Source organism: Ambystoma mexicanum, chromosome 5p (assembly GCF_040938575.1).
Source record: "Ambystoma mexicanum isolate Mex_15411 chromosome 5p, UKY_AmexF1_1, whole genome shotgun sequence".
NCBI classification, from domain to species: Eukaryota; Metazoa; Chordata; class Amphibia; order Caudata; family Ambystomatidae; genus Ambystoma; species Ambystoma mexicanum.
In genome coordinates this window covers 838,139,099-838,160,063 of record NC_090930.1, presented here as the reverse complement: position 1 = coordinate 838,160,063, position 20,965 = coordinate 838,139,099, and the positions used below count along the sequence as shown (strand labels likewise).

General features: G+C 44.9%; 1 protein-coding gene across 1 annotated transcript in view; it reads left to right on the top strand.

Annotated features, from left to right (window-relative positions):
* The window catches only part of AOAH (acyloxyacyl hydrolase), a 1,097,690-nt gene that overhangs the window by 878,237 nt on the left and 198,488 nt on the right, over positions 1-20,965 (top strand). The window contains exon 15 of the mRNA XM_069613263.1: positions 20,356-20,430. Coding sequence (XP_069469364.1) covers positions 20,356-20,430 — 75 coding nt within the window. The remainder of the gene's footprint in view (positions 1-20,355; positions 20,431-20,965) is intronic.

The following is a 20,965-nucleotide window of genomic DNA, read 5'->3' as shown; positions in this document are numbered from 1 at the left end:
GTCGTGGTTCAAAGACAAATGAATTGCCCCGGAGCTATCCCCCCTCCATCATCCACTCATGCTTTGGTGGAAATCATTCTGAATCTCTCAAATGCACTATTTATGTAGGGAATAGCTTTCTCTACCCACAAAGTGCTGTGCCTGTGCATCGTGCTGTGCAGACTTGGCATTTCCCTATCGCTCTACACTGATGATGTTGGAGGTTGGGTAAAGTCTCTTGTGCTGTGCCCACAGACAAAGACTATTCATCTGGGGCAATCTTCAACCCCATGCAGACTCCAATGAGAGGAGTGAGCCAACAGACGAATGAAGACATTGAAGAAGCACTCAGTCCACCCCTAAAACGAAATTGCTTTATTTACTTGTGGACATGAAGAAAAGACCAACATGTTTCACACTTGGATGGTCCTTCCTCAGTGCCACAGTCTAACAAAGAAACTCTTTCAGCCCACAGATTCAACAGTGCATATGAGCAACAATACATCATCGACAAAAAAGTAATATTGTGCTGCTGATTGATATGTTCATGGGCAATTGAATAAGAAATAGGCTAAAGACACAAAAACAAGTAACAATCTCGAGGCAACTGGGAGTAAGTAGTAAAAGTCAATCAAATAGTTGCAATCAAATGCTCAAGTGAACACAGTAGAAATACAGGTAAATCGAGACAATACAGAAACAAGTGAAGTATATCCGCCCCCGATGAGGTAATCAAACAAGCCTAAACAGAAGTAACTGACCATGATGTGGAACTCCAAATAGAGTTCAAATACAACTGATATGGTTAGATCTATAAGTATAGGGAAAACAAAATATTGGTAATAGATATAATTGCACAGAGAAAGAAATCCACAGGAAGGAAAATGGAGGCTGATAAGTACATGTAGTCAAAAGTAAAGTTAAAGCAAATACATGCAACCCCAGAAAGACATCAAGGTTTGAGTCCATGGTCAGTCCTTTTACCAACTCCATGCAAGCCTGCTATCCCTCTTGCATCGTCTTGTCGTAGTGGCCGTGTCCCACCACTTGTGGATTGTCTGATCCCTGTGTGATACCAGTTAGGACGCCGTTTGTGTTTGTGGCATGTTTTCCAGAATTGTGGGATGCTGGAAGGTGTCTTACATTTGTATTATGAAGGACCAGGATGTGTTCTCCTATCCATGTCTTCACGGCTCGCACTGCGCTGCCAACATAACTGAGTTAACCTGGGCCGTCTAAAATGTAGACCACGAACGAGGAAAGACAACTCATTAAAGCCCCTATTTTGAAACATTTAGCATCATTGTATGAACATGTTTTGAGTGTTTCATTGGCATGACTACACAGTTTACATTTCGATCATTTATAGCAGTCTGGAGGTTTTGTCAAGAACCAAAATGCTTTTACGTTAGGCTACAACATTACTAGGTTTAATAACACAGCCAGCCTTAGGGCAGTGCCACCTGGACAACCGCCCGGGACACCATTAGCCCCCCGCCACACCTGCTCAGGGGGAGTCTTTCAAGATCTCCCCCGAGCTGGCGTGGTGTGAGAAGGCCGCACTCGGGGTGCAGTTAAGACAATAGGGCACCAAAGCTTTTTCATCGGCATCTATTGAAATAATTCACCCCCCCCTGCATGACCTGGGGCACGCAGGGTGTGAGGGGCACATTTTTGTTTTTCTGCCTGGGCGCTACCGCCACTAAGGGCAACCCCGTTTGGCAATACAGTATATGGCACAGTATTATTTTAACATGGTAAATGTTGGACTGGTATAGATTTAATCATCAATTCTTAAGTGAAACAAAACAAAACATGCATTCGCTCGTTCTAATCCCCATATCTCAGGAGGTCAGGGCTTGTGCTCCTTGGCATGGAACAAGCCTTTTGAAAATAAACTTTCATGCCAAATGACGGTTCAACAATAAAAATTTGTAACATAACACAACATACGGATTTCGGCTGTATTTTATGCTTTGGCTCCAATGAAGGATAAAACTCAACCTAAGGAGTTTGGGGTACTAGCGCTCCTTTGTTGTTTTTGTTCCTCATGCCCCGTTGGAACTGTGGGTAAATGCATATGATCTGTAATGTCATGTGTGCTGCCATGGGGTGTGCATGACGGCGGCTGAGGTATTGAAGAGTTGGGAGCACTAAGTGGTGAATGTCTTAGTTTATTTAAAATGTGTTGTGCTTCAAATACAACGTCCCAACAACTAAACCTCTGATTGCAGATATGGGGCCCGGTTCATGGAATTTTTATCACGGTGCAAAGTCACTTGGCACTGGCAACAAACACCCTGATTCACAGAGCGGTGCAAAGTGCACTGATGCAGTGCCTAAATACTCTGCACTGGTGCAAAAGTGGGGCAGTCACTTAACACCTCAAAAATACACTTTGAATCAGGCCCTTCGTTTTTGGCATGAGACGCACATGAACCAGTTGAAAATGGGGATGCCAAATTAGTTAGGGCCTCATTACACGGATGGCGGTAGGGATTTACCGGTACCGGTAAAATACCGGTACCGGTAAATCCCTACCGCCTTACTACGAGGTCCCTTTGCGGGTTGGGGGATTTAACACCTGCTTTTTGCAGGCGTTAAAATCCAACCCGCTAAGGGACCTCAGAGCTAATTACGGCACCGCAAAATTGCGGTGCCGTAATTAGCGCCTTCCCCATTCCCATAGAGCCCTATGGGGCAGAAATGGGAATGGGGAAGGGCAATGGCGGAAGGGGGATTTACCGCCCCTACAACCTTGGAATGGGGCGGTAAATCCCCTTTCCGCCAAGGCAGTGCTGGTATTTTACCGGCATGAGCGCTCACCGCCTACCGTGTAATGAGGCCCTTATTCTTTAGTTGTGTGTGAGATTAGGGCCTCATTACGAGTCCAGTGGTAGCCATGCCGGTAAAACTGGCAGGCTGCCACCAGACTCGTGGGGATTTACCAGCTCCGGACATGCTGGAATCACCGGGGCATTACAGCCCTGGTGGTCTGGTAATTCCGGAGCCGGCATTCCATTACTCCCCATTCCCGTGGTGTCCCACAGGACTCCACGGGAATGGGGGCAGTGAAAACACCAGCACCATGCGGTAATCGTGCCAGTGTTTCCATGTCCCTGTGCGGCCGGTGGCGTTATGCCTGCCAGGTCAGACTTGGCGGGTGTAACACCACAGAGCCACATAACTCGGAGTTAGCCGGTCCGGAAAACAGTGCCGGTACGGTTTTACTGGCACCATTAAATCCGGACCAGCTGTCTCGTAATGAGGCCATAGGACTCAAAAGAGCACATCTCTGCATGCGTCATGACCTTCCCCGCACGTAAACAAAATGTAACCTTGTCTATCCACAGTTGTGTATTATTTCATGACGTTGTAGAAATCAACATCAATGCAACAGAAAGTTTGTGCATTGTTTTCTAAAGAAAGGGAACTTTAAAAAGGACAGTCATGTGGCTGATTCAAGAGTGATTTAATTACAGGATCTGTCAACATCAGAGCAAAGCACTTTATCATCATGAATGCTTCCATTACGGTTAACTCGGAGATAATGAAAAACAGTATCACACTGCTTCCAGCAGTTTAAGAGAAGTATGATTAACAGCGGATGCGGTTTTAATTTGTTTTTTAGTTAGTGTGCAGCTATTAAGGTGTAAGTGGGAATTTGGGGCCACAGTCAGCCATTTTCCACCCCTCGGATCCAGACATAAGGGAACATAAAAGAGACTGCTCTCAGTTTTTCTGTTCTGATAAATCACTGCATTGCTTTCAGGGAAGGACCGGGTGCTCGTGGACCACTCCTTGAGGTGACTGGCAAGTCCCCGTCGTGGCCATCTGTAGTTCTCCTTCAATGCCGGATACAGGAATATCTTGTGAGCTGTTGTGTCTAGACCTGTGAGCACACAGGGCAGACAAACGATCGCTGGGGATACCCAGCACACTCAATTCTCAGGACAGTTGTGGGCTGACTCACGGGCACACAGGCCAGCCCGAGGGTTCGCTGAGGGCACCCAGACAACACTTCCAGCAACAGGGATCACCTTGTTGGGCCGTGGTCATACAGACTTGAGGTCCACTCTTCGGGCAAAGGTAGACATTCTAGGGTTTTCAAGGAATTTCTCCTTGTGATCTGGTAGTATTTACCACGAGTGGTATTCTCTTGGAATGTCACCAGAGGTATGCCCTGCTAGGCTTGTAACATGGTGGCCACCGAAACAAGCAGTGTCTTTGAAATACCTCCTGTTTTAGCATTGCTACCACACATGTAATGAAGCCATTGGTGCCCAGAAAGCAAGCACGTACTTTGTATCCAAAAACCAACAGCACTCTATGTGCCATAAAGGTTTTGTAGTCTATAAATAAGACCACACAGAATTGCACTCAGTCTCTCAAATTAGTATTACTTAGTTTCATACCACCTCACATACGCAAACGTCAGACCGAGAAATCTTACGATGTTCGACTTACAGCAACATACAGTGCTTGTTCTCCAGAGAACTCCAATTGTTGCCGAGCACATATGTGGAAAATGGGTGGGCTTAAATACTAGGGATTCCCAAGATGGCCACTGAGAATTTCCCTGTAGTCTCATGAGATTTCAACCAGGAGTCCTAATCTTGCAAGCCTTTGGATTTTATCTGAGCACGTTCAGTATGCCTTTCCCCATGATTTGCAAAAATGGCACCAGAGCATGCTGGGTTCCAAGTGATCTTAGGTGATCCTGACACAAATAAAAAAACTAAATTTTGCACAGTTTGAGTACCCCACTATGAGTCATCCCAAAGCTTGGCCTGGAGTGTTTAGAATGTGCGCAACGCAAGTGTGTGGTGCCCGTGCTTTAATACAAGAATAGAGGGTGAACCTACATAGCTTACATGATCAGGGCTCAATTTCCTAACGAAAAAGTCATAAAGTGTTCAGAACCATGTGGCCAGATGGAGCTTCACAATGAAGATTACCCCTCCTACTAGCGCAGGGTGTCTTGATTCTATTAAAGACACACAGACGAGCATTATGCTTCAACTTCTTTAATCTACTCAGCAGTTTCAACACTTCAAACAGAAAACAAAACATACTTTCCATCTCTATAAGTTTTCTTTTTTTTTTCTTTTGAAACTACATTTCCCTTCTTCCTAGGCCATTTCTGTAGTCCATCCTATTTCCTGTCTGTAGCCCTTTTGGCTACCTCCTGCTCCAGGCTCCACCTCTTCTTTGGTTGCGCTGAACAAACCCCATAAAGGATTTAACATAACACCACACTCAATCAACAGTGTCCCTGACAAATTCCAACAACAATGCTCCAAACGCCGGCTCCAACCTGGACCGGGACTACTCGCTGCCCCTCCACCTGCCAGGACTGTCAGCCATTCTTCTGGTCATCTCCTGGGGATTCAGAAAGACACCATTGGGGAGGGAGAATGCACTGACCTATTCCACAGTAAGAAGGAACTTGCGTTAACACAACAACAATGTACAGTGCATGTGCTGGGTGGGAAAGTAATGCTTGCCTCTGTGTCTTTAATAAAATCAAGACTCCCTGTGCTACTAGCAGGGGTAATCTTCATTCTATATCAAGACCGGAGGCAAGCATTATGCTTTTTCAAAGCTCTGCACTACCGCCTCCGCTATTTACAGAGTTGGTTTAAAATAAAATGTCTTAAAAACACTATCACTCGACCAGTCTGCCTCTAGCAGGATGTCCGCGAGTGGAAAGCCTGCAGCGACCGCTTTGGAAGCCATGGCACCCCTCACTCAGTGTACACCGACCCGTGCTAGATCGATCCCTGCCTGCTGCATAACTGCAAATCCACCTGGCAATGGAGGCCATCGCTACGTCCTTAAACGGGTTCCTGCGTGCAATGTGCAACTTTGATGTCCCTGCTGGGCGTTGCTCTGCCGACCTGTTCTCATACTCCGTGATGCACGATGGAATGCACAACTTCGGGTGCCCGGGCATTTAAGGGTATGAAATGGAAGTGGAATTTGTCTTGGTCCTTTTTGCCAGGGTAAAGGTAGCACGTTCGAGACCACAGGTCTTCTATCTCCTTCCAGAGCTCTGACATCTGAGACTCTTCTACACACTAGACACAGAAGCATTGCTAACTTCCCTGATAGCTGTACCATCGATAGATATCTGTTCGCAGGCCAGTCCGATAGAAACTGCAAACAACAGTCACATCCCACAACCGCGTGTATCTCAGTGCCGGGGAATGCATATCTTAGCTCCCCTCATGAGCCGCACCACGAAAGGGTGCTCCCCCACTGGTGAGCCGTCCACCATCGTGTGGCCGGCCGAAATAGCTGACTTGTAAAGCTCCCAATGCCCTGAATGCCTTCCTTTCATCAAGGAGGGCTGCCAGAAAGTTCAGGACTGATACTACAGGGGAAGATTTTTGGATACCTCTCCTTTTGCGACAGCTTTCCCACTTGCCCCATTCTTCGTCATAGCTCCTGCGAGTGAAGGGGGCCCAGGAATGTGATATGAGCTGGGCAGCATGGCCTGAAATGCCCGTCATCGCCCATCTTCTCCCGACACCCTGGAGGCCATCATCGGCAGTACATTCCTCGCTCTCAGAGGATGACACTGCCCAGCTGGGTCCGTGAGGAGTCAGACGTCTGATGGGAGAATACGAGGATAGTTCCATTAGAGCTGGAGGTCATACTTATGACTGCCAGACGGGCACCACAATCACTATTGTCACTTTCTCCCTGCGCACTTTCGCTAACAACCTGCTCAACATCACAAAGGGAGGAAACTAATAATGCATACCCGCTCCAGTTCTGCAGGAACGCGTCTCTGCCTCGCGTGCTGGTGTCCAATCTCCAGCTGAAGAACCTGGGTCTCTGAGTATTCAGCCTGGATGCGAACAGGTCCATATGGATCGGACCCCATAGTTGATCTAGTTGTTGAAAAAAGCTCAGATTGAGCTTCCAGTCACTTGAGTCTGTCAAGTAATGGGAATTCCAGCCCGCTAATACGTTGAGCGACCCAGGGAGATATTCGTCCGTCACTGAAATTCCGGACTGTAGGCAGAAGTGCCAAAAAATCCTTCACCAGCTCTGTGAGGAGTCTGGACCTCGTCCCCCCTAGGTGATTTATGTACCCGACTGCTGAGATATTGCTGATATATTGTCCATTCGTAAAAGGATGCAGCAGTTTGCTTTGTCCTTTCTAAAAGCCTTGATCACGAAAGACCCAGCTAATAGTTCTAGAGAGTTTATATGTGGCACCAGCTCCCTGGGGTGCCCATTTGCCCATATGCATCGAGCGCCCCACCCAGCTCTGATTGCGTCTGACTCTATGACCAGGTCTGTGATTTCCCGGAAAAATAGCGCGTCCGTTCCATGCTTCCATGTTCTGTAGCCACCAATGTAGTTCTGTGCGGGATTCTTGGTGTAGGGGGACCGACTGGTGATATCTGAGACCCTGCTGCAGATGCCTGATCTTCAGTGTCTGCAGAGCTCTGTAGTGTAGGGGGCCTGGATATATTGCTTGGATGGAGGATGATAATAGCCCCACAACCCTTGCGAGCTAGCATAGCTAGATGAACTCCTTGTCCAGACAGGCTCTGTGTTACTTCTTCAGATCCCTTATCTTCTTCGCTGGAAGTTCCAGCATCGTCCTCTTCTTGTCTATTACAAAGCCTAGGAAGTCTATCCTTTTGGCTGGGGACATATCTGACGTCTTCTGATTTATCAGGAAGCCTAGATATGCTAGGAGATCCTTGACCTAGCCTATCTGGTATATCAACGTCTCCCTGTTGTCTGCCATAAGAAGGATATATATTTTTTTATTATTAAAATGCATTTGGTTTATATCCTAAACCTTACATTTATACAAAGTTCTATTACAGTAAAATCTTTTGTTAGAATTAATAAGGCGGTGCATTCCTTGGACGTTTAATATGAAAAGTTCTCAGAAGTAATGTCTTTCCAGAAATGGGCAATTGTAGTCACCATTTTTCTGTTGTTTCCCATTAAAATATAACTCCAACGTTCTTTGGATTCCAATTCATTAGTTGCAGATTCTTATCTTTTACAGAACATCAATCTTTTCTGGTTGAGTACTTCGCACTCCATTATTACATGGCGGATAGTTTCTTCGCTGGATTTGCAGAATCTGCAGTCAGTACTATTGGGGGCATTTTGGTTCCATTTTCCCAGAATTTGTCGAGTGGGGAGGATGTTCAGCCTAAATCTTAGGAACGTCTCGCGGATTTGGCGATCAGGAAATAAATTGAGGTAGTGTGGTAATTGGTTCATCGCTCTGGTTTCTCCATCGCATTTTAGGTTTAGCTTATATTTATCTTTCTTGTTTTCGCTTTTTTGGCTTGCTGGGGCCTTTTTATCAGCATGTCCAGAGAGATGCTCTTTCCTGAACATATGTTCTCTACCGCTTCTCTCCTTTTTGTCAGCACTGTGTTGTTGGGCTTCAATTGTGAAGCTCTCAATATGTCTAGTGTCGGGATGTTGTCTTCATTGTTCAATTTTCTGTATGTGTCTAATGTTTTCCACATAATCATCGACTGTAGAGATTGGAGACCTAACTCGTAGCGTATTCGTGACATGGGTATAGATTGTGGAAGAGATAGTGTTTTACACCAATAGATGGCCTCAAGTTGTGTCCATATTGATTTATCCATGTTGATCATGGATTCTCCTCCATAGGATAATATGGCTGTTACTTTTTGCTTGTAGAAAGCTGGAGCAGGCTTGATTGAAAATGTGCCAAATTTTCGATAGATAATTAAACCCTGTCTAGCCAGAGATTTGGCTTTGATTTCAAGTGGAGTACCCACGCAATTTCACTCATAGATTGATTGATCCATATTCCTAGATATTTGTATGTTGGGGCTTGTTCCAATTTTTGTTTTTGAATATAAAATACGGGATGTTTCTGTTTCCTTTGTGTTTTCCGGGTTAACGTCATGACTTTATTTTTTTTTATTTTTATTGAAAGCTTGTTATGATCCATATATTCGAGCGTTTTGTTTAATGCAATTTGTAGACCTCGAGGCGTTTTTGCCAGGAGTATGATGTCATCAGCATATATTAAGCATGGTACGGCTTTGGTGTTAAGTTTTGGGGAGTTTATGTTGGGTATGCAAATGCTTTCCTCATAATCAGATGTAAACGGATTAAATAGTGCAGCTGCAAGTGCACCCTTGTTTTAGCCCGTGCCATGTTTTTATTTTGTTGGTTACAATCCCGTCTGATGACATTCTCACCTGTATTTTGGTGTTCGAGTAGAGGAGCTTTATTGGCTCGAGTATATCATTAGGGCATCCCCATAGCTCCAATTTTGCCTGTTGACTTTATCGAAAGCAAGTCTTAAGTCTACGTATGCAATGTATGTTTGAGTCTTTGACTTATCAGCTTCATGTTTCAATAAATTCATGATTAGCAAATTTGTGCCTGTGCTGATTTTTCGAACAAATCCAGTTTGGTGAACTACTAGATGGTTTGTCATCTTCGACCATGCGTTTAATTTTGTTAATAGGTGGTTTGCGAATAATTTCCCCAACGGGTCCAATACGGCCATAGGGCGATAACTCATAAGATCTTTAGTTGAGCCCTGTTTGTATATGGGGATTATTGTTGCCAATGGCCATGATGCTGGTATTCTTTTAGTGCTGTTGATTAGGTCAATGATTGCGCCACAGAAGTCAGCCCAGATTTTAGGAGTGTCCCATTTGATAGACCGTCAGGTCCAGGCACCTGTGATGCATTAAGTTTCTGGATCGAGTTTTCAAGGTCTTTAATCCCATATGATACTTTCCATATCGTTTCATTGGGGGACAGTCTTTTTTCGTTGGGAGATGTTCTTTCTTTATATAATTCCGGGAAGTAGGTAATCCAGGCGGACTCCGGAACATCAGTTATCATGGCTTCCTTTGTATGTGTGTTTGGTTTTAACAGGGGCCACAGGCGTCTGGTGTTATTGTTTTTAAGGATGGACATCATATTTTCAGCGTTTTCTTGTTCTTGCATCATTTCTGCATTTTTTAACCAATTTTTATATTTTTGTTTTGCGATATGTATTTTTTAATCAGTATCGGTTCGTATTTACCTCTTTTCACAGCGCTTCTCATTTCTTTTTCTTTGGCGGCGATTGACTTGTTGGAAGTATATTTGTGGATGGGATGTTGGAGCTCTTTCGGAACCATTGTCAATTTAAATTGGTTAAGAAGCCATCCATAGTTTACTTTGTTGTTATCTTTTAAACCAGAGTTATTGAGTGTTTCCCTCAGGTTTTTTAATTTGTGATGCAATATTTTAAGGCGATTCATTCTGGAGTTCATGGTGATAGGTGGGATGTTTATTCTCCTTGGAACAGGGCCATTCAATTCCCATGAACGCTTCAAGATATAGTGGTATCTGAAATTGCTGGGTATGTTTTCCACGTCCTTGATAGATGCTGAGATTCGTTTTGTGACATAAAAGTAGTCAATTATTCATTTCTTGTTTCCACATGACCAGTATGGAATGGGAATAGTCGTGTCTCTGGTTACTGCATCCAGACGATCAAAATTCCTATTACTTATTTCTGTTGACCATCTCCTGGCTCGGTGTTCGAGATGATCGTCTTCTAACTTGTTCCCTTTAACATCAAAGAGATGGAAATTAAAGTCACTGCATATAATGTGTTTTATACCTTCGTATTTCTTTGTGTTGATGTTGATTACAGAGAGAACGGTGTCTATTATTAGCTCATCCTCTTGTTTTCTTGGGTTCCAGTAAATATTGGTGATAATTAGGTAGTTTATTGGTGAGCAGGGATGAGTTATGATTTCTTGTTTCGCGAGGGTCTTTTGCTTTTAAAGTATAGTGTTTTGAGCGCAACAACCTATATTTGTGTATTCTATGACTTCGTAAGGCAGATCCTGTTTGATCAAGGTGAGGAGACCGGCCGATGGTATGCCTGCCTTGCTTGCAGATGCTGGGTTCGTCTGTGTGAGGTAACCTTCACAGGTTGGAGGCTCGATGAGCCAGGTCTCCTGAAGGCATATTATGCTAGCTTGGTTCAGGTCTGCATGCTCTTTGTGAAATAGGTATGAGTGACCGCGTGTGATCCATGAATAACATATCACCAATTGCTTATTGTCTGTAATTCATGTTGTTGTAACATTTTGTCATGGTAATCATTGGAATTAGTTGTTAAGTCAAGGTCTCACCAAAAGGGGGTTCGGTCTGATCCTCTCCTATTGCATTCTCCTCTCGGTCGTTGATGGTCTGTATCAAAGTTATGAAAGCTTGTAATGCTTTCATTATCTCTGTTTTTATATCGATCTTGGTTCTCAGTATTTTCAGGGCTCTCTGTGGTACTGATTTCTGAGTACATTTTACTGGTTCCTTGATCGTTCACATTGGGAGTGTCCACATGTGTCTGGACGGAACATTCTTCTATGTTCAGCTCGAATCCTAGATGCATTATGTCTTTCCTGCAGGATACAATTTTCCTCAGTGTTTCTTCCGAGTGGCAATGGATCCAAATTTTATCCAGGCTTTTGTGGTCAATGAATTCAATTATTTTCAGGTCTTTAGTGGTAAGGATTTTTAGATTCGGTATTGCTTGAAATAGGCGGAGGGTATTGGTTCTATTCATAATTAGTTTCATGTCACGATTTTTTCTTCTTTCTAATCTTAATGAGTAGGATTGAGACTTTTGGAATGGGTCTACAAATTGAGGGTATTCAAGAGGTCTATTTTGTTCTTTTAGGCTTGTGTTCTTTTGATTCTGGTGTGCCTGTTCATCTGGTTTTGTGCTTTGTTCCTGATTGGTTGTCTCTAAAAGTGTTGAAGTTAAGGAATAGTCTGCAGTGCTTAATTCAGCATCTGAGATCTCTTCACATGATAGCTCTAACGTTATCTGGGATCCTGTAATAGTATCTTCATAGCAATCCAATATAATCATTGATGATGTATTTGTTTGTACTTCTTGTTGGGCAGACTTCACAGAATTTTCAGTCTCATTATGTTCAGATTCTTGTACCGAATAGGTTGACAGATTCATTAATGATTCTATATTTCCTTTGTCGCTACCTTCAGGTCCCATGTGTTGTATTGGCTTAGTAATTTGTGGCAGCCCTTGAGAGGCTGTCTTTTTTTCCCTTGTGAATTTTGTTGTTCTAGGGATTGTTTGGATTTTTCCTGTTTTTGAATCCTGGTGTTGTGCCTGTATAGCTTTTTTGTTTTTGTTTAAGCTATGCATCAGGTTTCTCAGAAATGCTCTGGAACCTCTCTGACGTTTTTTAGGTTTTTTATATTTTTTTCTTTTATTCGGGGTGAACCACTTGGATTTTGCTGTTCGAAAATGCTATAATTTTGGTTCCCCTTTTTTGTTTTCCTTTGGGCACAGTGGTTTCTGGATTTTGTCCGGTCATATCGATGGAAATAGCTTTTTCCACTTTGCTAAACGGGGCATCAGAGGTTAGGTCAATTAGCATTGTTTCCCGGTCCAACTCCTTATTTTCTGTTGTGGGTTCTATTTGGTTTGAATGGGTTGACTTCTTTGTCTGATTTATGGTTTGAGTTCCATTTTCCATTAGTTTGTATTCAGACAATTTTGTCACTTTTACTTCAGCTTGGGTGTTAGGTCTTGACGACGTTGAGATGGCTATTAAAGCTTAGTACAGCTTTGTCCGTTCTGTCTTGCATTGCGATGTCAGCTAAGCGTTGCTGCCAAGTATAACTGATTTCAGCTTCTATGTTGAGGCGTTCTTGAATCTTAGATTTTAGTGCTTCTAGGCTCTTTTGTTTAGCATAAATTGAGCCTAATAGCGTTGTGTGCTCTCTCGCCGTCTCCGTGTTCAGTTCTTGGAGCTTTATATATGGGATCATGGTTTGGGTCATCACTTCCATTAGCATGTTTTGCAGGTCGACCATATTGGTCCTTATAGACTCTTGGGGTGCTGCTAAGTTTGCTGCGCAAGTGCATTTGCTTGCATCATTCCTGGTCATTTGATTTCTTTCCATTGTGTCTACACACATCGTGTGATTTTTACTAGGTGTGAGAGGGTCCACGAGAGTTTTTGTCTCCATTCTGCTGATCAAGGTATCAGCTTGGTTTATTCGTTTCTTATGCTTCCTGTCTATCTCTTGTAATTCCATCAGGCCGTCGATTTCGGACAAATCAAGTGATAAATGTTCCATTCGTTTGGCATTGATGCGGAGAGTACTCGTAGCTTTATGGTCTGGTTTCCTCAAGCTTTCATAATGGTGTTTCCATTGCATTTTAGCATTCATAGCTCTCTCTTTTTGTGATAGGAGGCCTGGGTTGGATGATCGTGCCTTTTTCCTCAGGGCTTGGTCGTCTATGGTACCTATTGTACATGGTTCGTCTTTAATTTTTGCTCTCAGCAGAATAATGATCATCTTTATTTGTCTGCACTATCTTCAGAGCAGGAGAGCACTAATTATTGCTGTTAGGGGTAGCATTTATCTGAATGTCATGCAATATAGTTTGTATGATTTTTCCTTGCACAATATTAGTCTGTGCGTTGGACAATGTCGTGGGACTCATAATATTGTCCTTTAAATTTGAGGTTGATTGCGTGTCATACAAGTTTTCTTTTTCTTCAATATGGCAGTCAGTTGTATCTGCTTTTGAATTTAAATGTATGTCACACATATTTTCTTTCACTTCACTCTGGCATTCAGTATTGTCTGTGTCAGTGGCTTCAGAATCAATGTTTCCTGGGGTATTTATTGAGTTTTGTGTTTCATTTGGCATTGGGGAGTTGCGAGCCAATATGCGCATTTCATCCATGATTTTGGTTCTCATTCTCGTATTCGGTTGCTTACTGTGTGCAGTTTGTTCTTTCTTTCCTGACATGTTTTTAAACTTGTCTCCAGCGTTCTGGCGCAGCTCAGTAGCAAGTATCCAATGCACCCGGAAGCATACGCGCTTGGATTAGCAGAGGTCTTACTGTCACATGCAACAAGGGAGAGACTGTTCTCTGCCCCTCCCTCTCTCTTTACGCCGGGCGACGGTCACCAGCATGGCCAGCTCTCGGAATCCGAATCGGCAGAGGGGAGGCAGCTAACAAGGTAGGCGGTTATATTCGAATGAAGGGGACAGGTGGAGAGCGGCCGGCGGCGAATGGGTCAAAGGACCAGGTCCGCAGTCCCCACACGCCTGGCTCATGCTCAGAGTATTTGTTTTGTTTGTTGTGAACTGATAGGCAAGCCGGCCGGAATGTGATTAGGGGCTCAATCTGTTCTTTGAAGTACCGCGCTCCACTCCGCCCTCACTTCACTCGGCGATAGACAGCCACCCTGCGGCGCTTTCTCTAAGAGTCAGGAACGGCAGAATTGTTAAAGTGAACTTGTAGAAAATTATGTTGAGATATGGAAAACAGAGGCTGGTGGAGGGGGGCCGGAGGCGAGTGGGTCAAGGGACCTGGTCTCACAGTCCCCACATGCCTGGCACTCACTCTGAATGTTCATTTCGTTTAATTTATTTTGGGGGAGTGGGCAAGCAGTTTGGGGCTCAATCTATTCTTGAGTAGGAGTGAAGTGATCAGGCAGAGCTGGTGTTCGGTTGATTTACAGTTTTGTTGCTAGCGTGGGCGTGCGCAGCATACATACGTTCCTCACTATATTTTCTTACCTGCTGCTTCCGCGTATCCCGCGGACTCCTGCAGACTCCACACTCAACCTCCACACTCCACGGCCCGCTCCGCGGCCTGATGTGGGTTATGTAAAGTCAATGGGCTCCTCCTCCTCAATGAAAACAGAGAAAATACTGTGGCAACTCCTGCAGACTCCACACTCAACTTCCAGACTCCGCGGAAAGATATTGTGTAGATAAATTATTATACAAATCCCCTTTTCTCTGATAGCTGCTGCTACTGGCCTCATCAGTTTGGTGAATGGCCACGGGCCAGATGCGAGCCCGAACGGCAGTGCTTGAATTATCAGAATTTCCCTCCCCACCAGAATGCTAGAAACAGGCGGTATTCTGGAGCCACTGGGACCGTCAGGTAGGCATCTTTCAAGTCTATCCTGATAGCCAGTCATCTTTCCTGAGAATTTCTCTTAGCTGGTGAATGCCTTCCATCTTGAAGCACCTGTATATCACCCAGCCATTGAGCTCTTTCAGTTTTATCACCAGACGAACCTTCTCTTTCCTGTGAACTAGGAACATATCGCTGATGGAAAGGGGGCCATGTGCGCCGCTGCGCTCAACCGCCCCTTTCTGCATGAGTTGTGGGTGCTTGATATGGATGAGCTCTTCATTTGCCTTAGACCAGACCCTGGCCTTGGCCGTTCTGCTTGAGAAGGGGATTGCACGAACTCTAGGTGAAACCGGTAAGCTGTTCATAGCACCCATGCATCGCTGGACAGAGTGCGTCAGCTGTGCCAAAATTGCAATGTCCTCCCTCCCACTGAGGATAAGTACAGTGCGTCTCTCTTATCTGAGATCAGTCCTTGTGAGTAACCCGCTCCTCTTCCTCTTCTTCCTCTACGGCCTCTCATGCTCCTTCCTCTGGAAGGGAAGAAGGGGTCTTGATGTGTAAACTCCCAGTAGTGGGACATGACCCCTGGGGTCTGTGTGAAGACGAGAAGCGACCGGCCACTCGACCTCGATAGTAACCGGCCACTCGACCCCAATAGCGACCGGTCCCAGCAAAACCTCTGCTCGGGAAGATTTTCTTTATGGAGACTTGAGCCTTCTCCAGGGAGGCATATGTCCCCTCAAACCTCCCCATCTCCTTGCCAAAAGCCTCTCCGAATAGGAGACCTTGCGCTGCTTCAGCCGCTTCATAGGTGGCAAGGTCGCTCAGTTTCAGGTCGATTTTTAACAGTAGACTCCTGCACCTCTCTAATGAAATGGCACAGTTAGCGTTGCCCAGGAGGCATACTGCACGTTGGGCCCAACTTTCCAGGGTCTCCACCTGCACCTCCTCTCCGGTGTCTCTAGCATACTCCACCAGATCCATTATATTTGCCAATGGACCAGTGACCTCCAGCAACTTCTCTTGGCAGCTTCTCCAGGACCTGTCCATGCCTTTCCTGAGGTCCTTAGAGGTTTTAGTGACAAAAGTCAGCATTTTAGGGTAGAGTTCGGGCGCTTTGGCCACTTTCCCTGCCAGATCAGGACAAGGGTATTCCGCTTTCATGCATGCCCTGGTATCCTTATCCAATGCTTTCCTGATCCTCTGCAACATGTATTTGGTGACTCTCGGCGAGGGCTGCAAGTCCGAGGACCTATGATTATGCATATCCTCTGGATCAAACATGTCCGACATGTCAGGCTCCTGCCCTCTAAGCGTTTCTCCTTCTTGGCTTTCTTGGCTCCCACGGGGGATGGCTCTTGCTTATTCTCATCATCCAGGGAGGACACGGACACCTCCAGTGATTCTTTGCTTGCATCCTCGTCTGTGTTGCCCATATTGTCTTCCCCTGGGAGGGGGGTAAGGAGGCTCAGCACTGCTGCCCTTTGGAGGAAGGCTTTCTTTAGCTTACCAAAGGCGTCAGCTGCCTCTGGGGTCTGTTTGTCTACCCAATGATGTGGACCTGTGGCAGTAGAAGAGGATTTCCTCTTCCGGGCCATGTTACTCCACTGAAGGCTCTATTTTGTGGTGGTGGCCTTTGCGGGCATGCTTTCCTTCAGACCATGGGTGCTTTCACTTTTCTGCCCTAGGATAGATTCTAGGGTGGTCAGCCTCTCCTGAATAGGCCTCACTATTTCTGCCACGGCTTCCACTAATGAGTCCCCAAGAACCTGCTTAAAGCTGAGTGCCGGGTCGCTCTCTGCTTGCTCCTCTGTGCTCCACTTGTAGTCTGACATACTGGCTGGACGGGCCCTTGTCCGGTGCTGAGTGCCTGTGCCTGAACTAGAGCAGGCTGCTATGCACGTCTGCTGGGATCAAACTTAGTGTCAGCTTGGTCTGCACCCCTAGCAATAAGCTGGCTGTATTTGATATGCACACAAAACTCGCAGCTCTTTACACTTTATGAATTATTTTCATAATATTTGCTCTCCTTTTTTTATTTTTCAATTGTCTTGCTTTATGCTTATTTCACTGGCCCTCTTATACCCTGGTATGGTTTAGGGGCTCATCAGCCCTCTGATACTCCAGTGGCCTGCTCTGAGCAGCTCCTGTGTGTGCCCTCAAGCTACGTTGTGAGCGCTCCTGATCCTGGCTCCCTGGTAGCTGATCACAGAGGCTCGCTGTGTGCCCTGGAGGCCCGGATGCTCCTCGGGCTCCGTTAATGAATAAAGGCTGTTCTTATATAATTCGCTCTCGTATTGAGCGGGTGAGAAGGCGATTGGTAGTAGAGATCTCGCCTCTGTGCTGCGACCAGATGTACAACTTGAGTAGGAGCCACGTCGCACATGCAACGTAGCTCCACTCCTCCTCCACAAGGGCTGGGTCTCCTACTTCACTCTGCAGTGCGGCTGAGTGAGTCCCCAGGAGTGCAACTAATGTTGCACGGGATGCGCTCTTTGCGCACTGCAGTGATTGCAACTTTCGCCCGCGAGGCACCACAATCAGCGGCCTTGCAGCAAGAACATGAAACAAAGGTTAACCTACCCAATACATGTCTAACGTCTTCTCTACCACAATATGGGTACAGCTTACAAATAAACACCGCAATCTGCTCGCTAAATTCACTGCGTGCTGTATCTCGCGCGCAATATTCAACCCATTTCACATTAAAACTTGAAATAAGCACAAACTCAAGGTAACAAACCACTCATCTTTGCTGAAGAGCAGCAAAGAAGCGGTGGAACCTGGGGCAGGAAGTAGCTAAGAGGGCTGTAGACAGGAAATAGGGTGGATTACAAAATGGACCAGAAAGAAGGGAAATGTAGTTTTAAAAAAAAGAAAACTTATAGAGATGGAAAGTTTGTTTTGTTTTCTGTTTGAAGTGTTGAAATTGCTGAAGAGTAGATTAAAGCAGTTGTTGCATAATGCTTGCCTCCGGTCTTGACATAGAATGACAAAACAAGAGCATGTAAAACATGACATAAAACAACGTTCGTGAACTCCCTGTAGAAAACAATTTGAATAAATAATGGCACGAATGGGAAATGTTTAGTCAGCAGCATTCCTTTAGGGTAGCCTGCCTCTGGATAATTCAACTACCAAAAAACAAAATCCATTCAATACATGTTCTCTGTGTGTTGCTCCTCAGAGCATGCCACACACGAGAGGGCCACTGCAATATATCCCCATATAGAAGAGTCCAGGTTAGGTAATTCAGAGGACGATCACCACCCTTCCCCGGGCCGCCTAGATACGCAGTAGACGATTCGAGCTAGCAGATGATTTCCAAATCATCAGCAAAGGCTACAGACCGGGAGCATTTGCAAGCTTGCAATCTAGTCTTTCAAACATTGATGATTATTTTAGTGAATTCTAAGCAGGACACAATTCTAAACCAGCCTGACAGGGGCCCAGAGCAACTGGACTTTCTAAAGAACATGATGGGGGGTCTTCTCTGGTCAATGCCCAATGTCATCCTCCTAGGTATGGCATGGTTTTAGGAACAGAGGTAATGCACTGCATTTCTTTTTTTGCACATCAAAATGCATAGATGTCCTGAAGAAAGCTAGCCGTCTATGTCCTTCCGCCGAAAGGTTATCAACTGACCCCATGTATTGTACACTTCAGGAAGGATCTGAAGGCACTGCTCTCCAAAGAAGATCTTGCAAATCTCTGATTCCATCACTCAACCCTACTTCTCCCCTCTCCGAGCACTAAACCCCTGGGTAGCCCTTCCCGTGGCATATCCTCCACTACCCCTTCACCCTACATGCAACCACCTTAGCTCGTGCACTATCTGAAATGTCATCAGGCCGAGCACGGTAGTTAATATTCACATCCTTACTCTTCATGGCCTGTAAGAATGTCATTGTATTTTCCTTGTTCCCTCCCTTGCCTTGAAGCGCTTTGAACCACATTGTGTATAGGCGCTATATAAATAAACTATCATATCATATCACCTGCGTTACAAGAAGGGTACCCTATGTAGACCGCCCCGTCCTTGTTTTCCAGGTTTGCGCTTTTTAAATCTTTAAATCCCATACATACATAGTCGATATATCAATTTCTCTATTCTGTTGGTGTGTCAACTGGGATTCCAGTCTAGCAAGTAGAAGATGTGAGTAATAATGATTGCCACACTTAGTGCATACAATACATTTTACTCTGGCTTACAAACTAGTAACACAATGTATAGTACTTGTTCTAGTTAGAAATTGAAAGGAGGTGTGCACCTTTATTTTACAAATTATATTTATTTAAAAACATACTGACAATAGCCTTTTGTAAATGTGTGCAGCAGTGTGTGAGTATGATCCATATGTAAGAAGTATCGAGGCGCTATGTGACTAATTCTGGAATTAATTTCCGAGCAGATCACTTTGGAAAACAGATGGTGAAAATGTGTGTTTCAATATAACATGCTCATATGCTGCGCCTTACACTCTTAGCATCCTTATTATGCATGGTTGTCTTGGATATCAGTGGCATATGGGAAAGCCCTATTTTTTAGGTGATCATTGGTACAAACCACAAAGAAAATATGGCACCATTGTGCGTCTGTGTACTCGAAACCACGTGCGCTCAAATGAGTGATCCACAAATGTAGGAATTTCTCACTCAGCTTTGTGTCAATAGCCTGCTGTGGATCCGCGGATTCAGCTTTACACCCACAAACAATGGGATGCATGCTCGCACTGCCCTCCCTATAGGGCAATTCCCCTAACAAAAGCGCAAAATACTTCTCTGTGCGGCCAGTAGTTTGGGGCGTTGTTGCTGAATACATATTCTTTAAATTGCGCAATTTGCATTACATTTTACCAAAAAAACTCCCCCTTGGGTTCTATTCAAACAGTCTGTGACAAAAGGAATGAATTGCCATTTGCAACTCTGGGCCTCTTTTTTTATTGGTGCCCCAGTCCGACCCTGTTGGGATGATGTAATTAGTTTGGATGGTGCTATACTATTTTGGGCTGCGGTAATTACAATATCATTTTTAAATTCATACTTCCCTGAACTTATATTTGCAACTTAATTTTGATGGCATAGCAAGTTCATGGTTTGTAAAAAGATGGACTTAGTTTCGGGGCGGCTGATTCAAGCACCCCCACGTGTTGGCCTGCGCCTGGATGCACTGACAATGCACTACCAGAGTAAGAATGCATCAGCCCCATCACGTGACTTTGCCTCCTCCATAACGGCTCCCCGCATCAGCATTCATTGTTTGATACCAACATACTAAAGAGTACGAAAACAACAGCCTGCAGACACAAGCAGTCCAATTTCTCAGGGCGCGTGTAAGCTTAATTAATAGCAGATGAGGTGATAAAGGGAAACACATCATAAGCAGCTAATTAACGCTTTCTCTTCTATTTCACAGCATGGCCAGGAAGCAGGCGTTTGACAAGCCGGCTGTGGTTGTCTATGAATTGATCGGGAATGATGTTTGCAACTGGTAAGTGGTCATGTCATTAAAAAAACCCTGACAAAAGTAAATTCCTGCAAAAAAGTAATAGTCGCTTGTTATGATGTCATGTTGTTTGTTGTAATGCTGTGGCATTGGAAAGTGGTGAGGTCAGTATGGAATGTGTGTGTGTGTGAGCGCGTGTGTGCGTGCGTGTATGTGGGTGAGAGAGAGACTCCATGAGGGTTCTGGAAATGGCAGTTACAACTGGGAGCTGGCTGGGTGTGGATGGCCAGGGTGTCTGTCAATGGGTTTATGTCTACGTACCAACTTACCTGTATGTTACCTTCTTGTGCACCAACAGACATTAAAGCCACGTACATATAGACCTGGGTCTAGTGTCTTATGTGGCAGACGGACCCACAACATCGCTCTCTATAAAGAATGCCAAAAAACTGTTATTAAGACTAGTGCCCTCTCAGGAGCGACGACAATTACGTTTTAGCCCTCTGTGCCTTTCCAGAGTAGCAATATTTATTTCCATATCAGTCTGGCCTCGTCTACATGGACAGTTCAGCACCAAAAT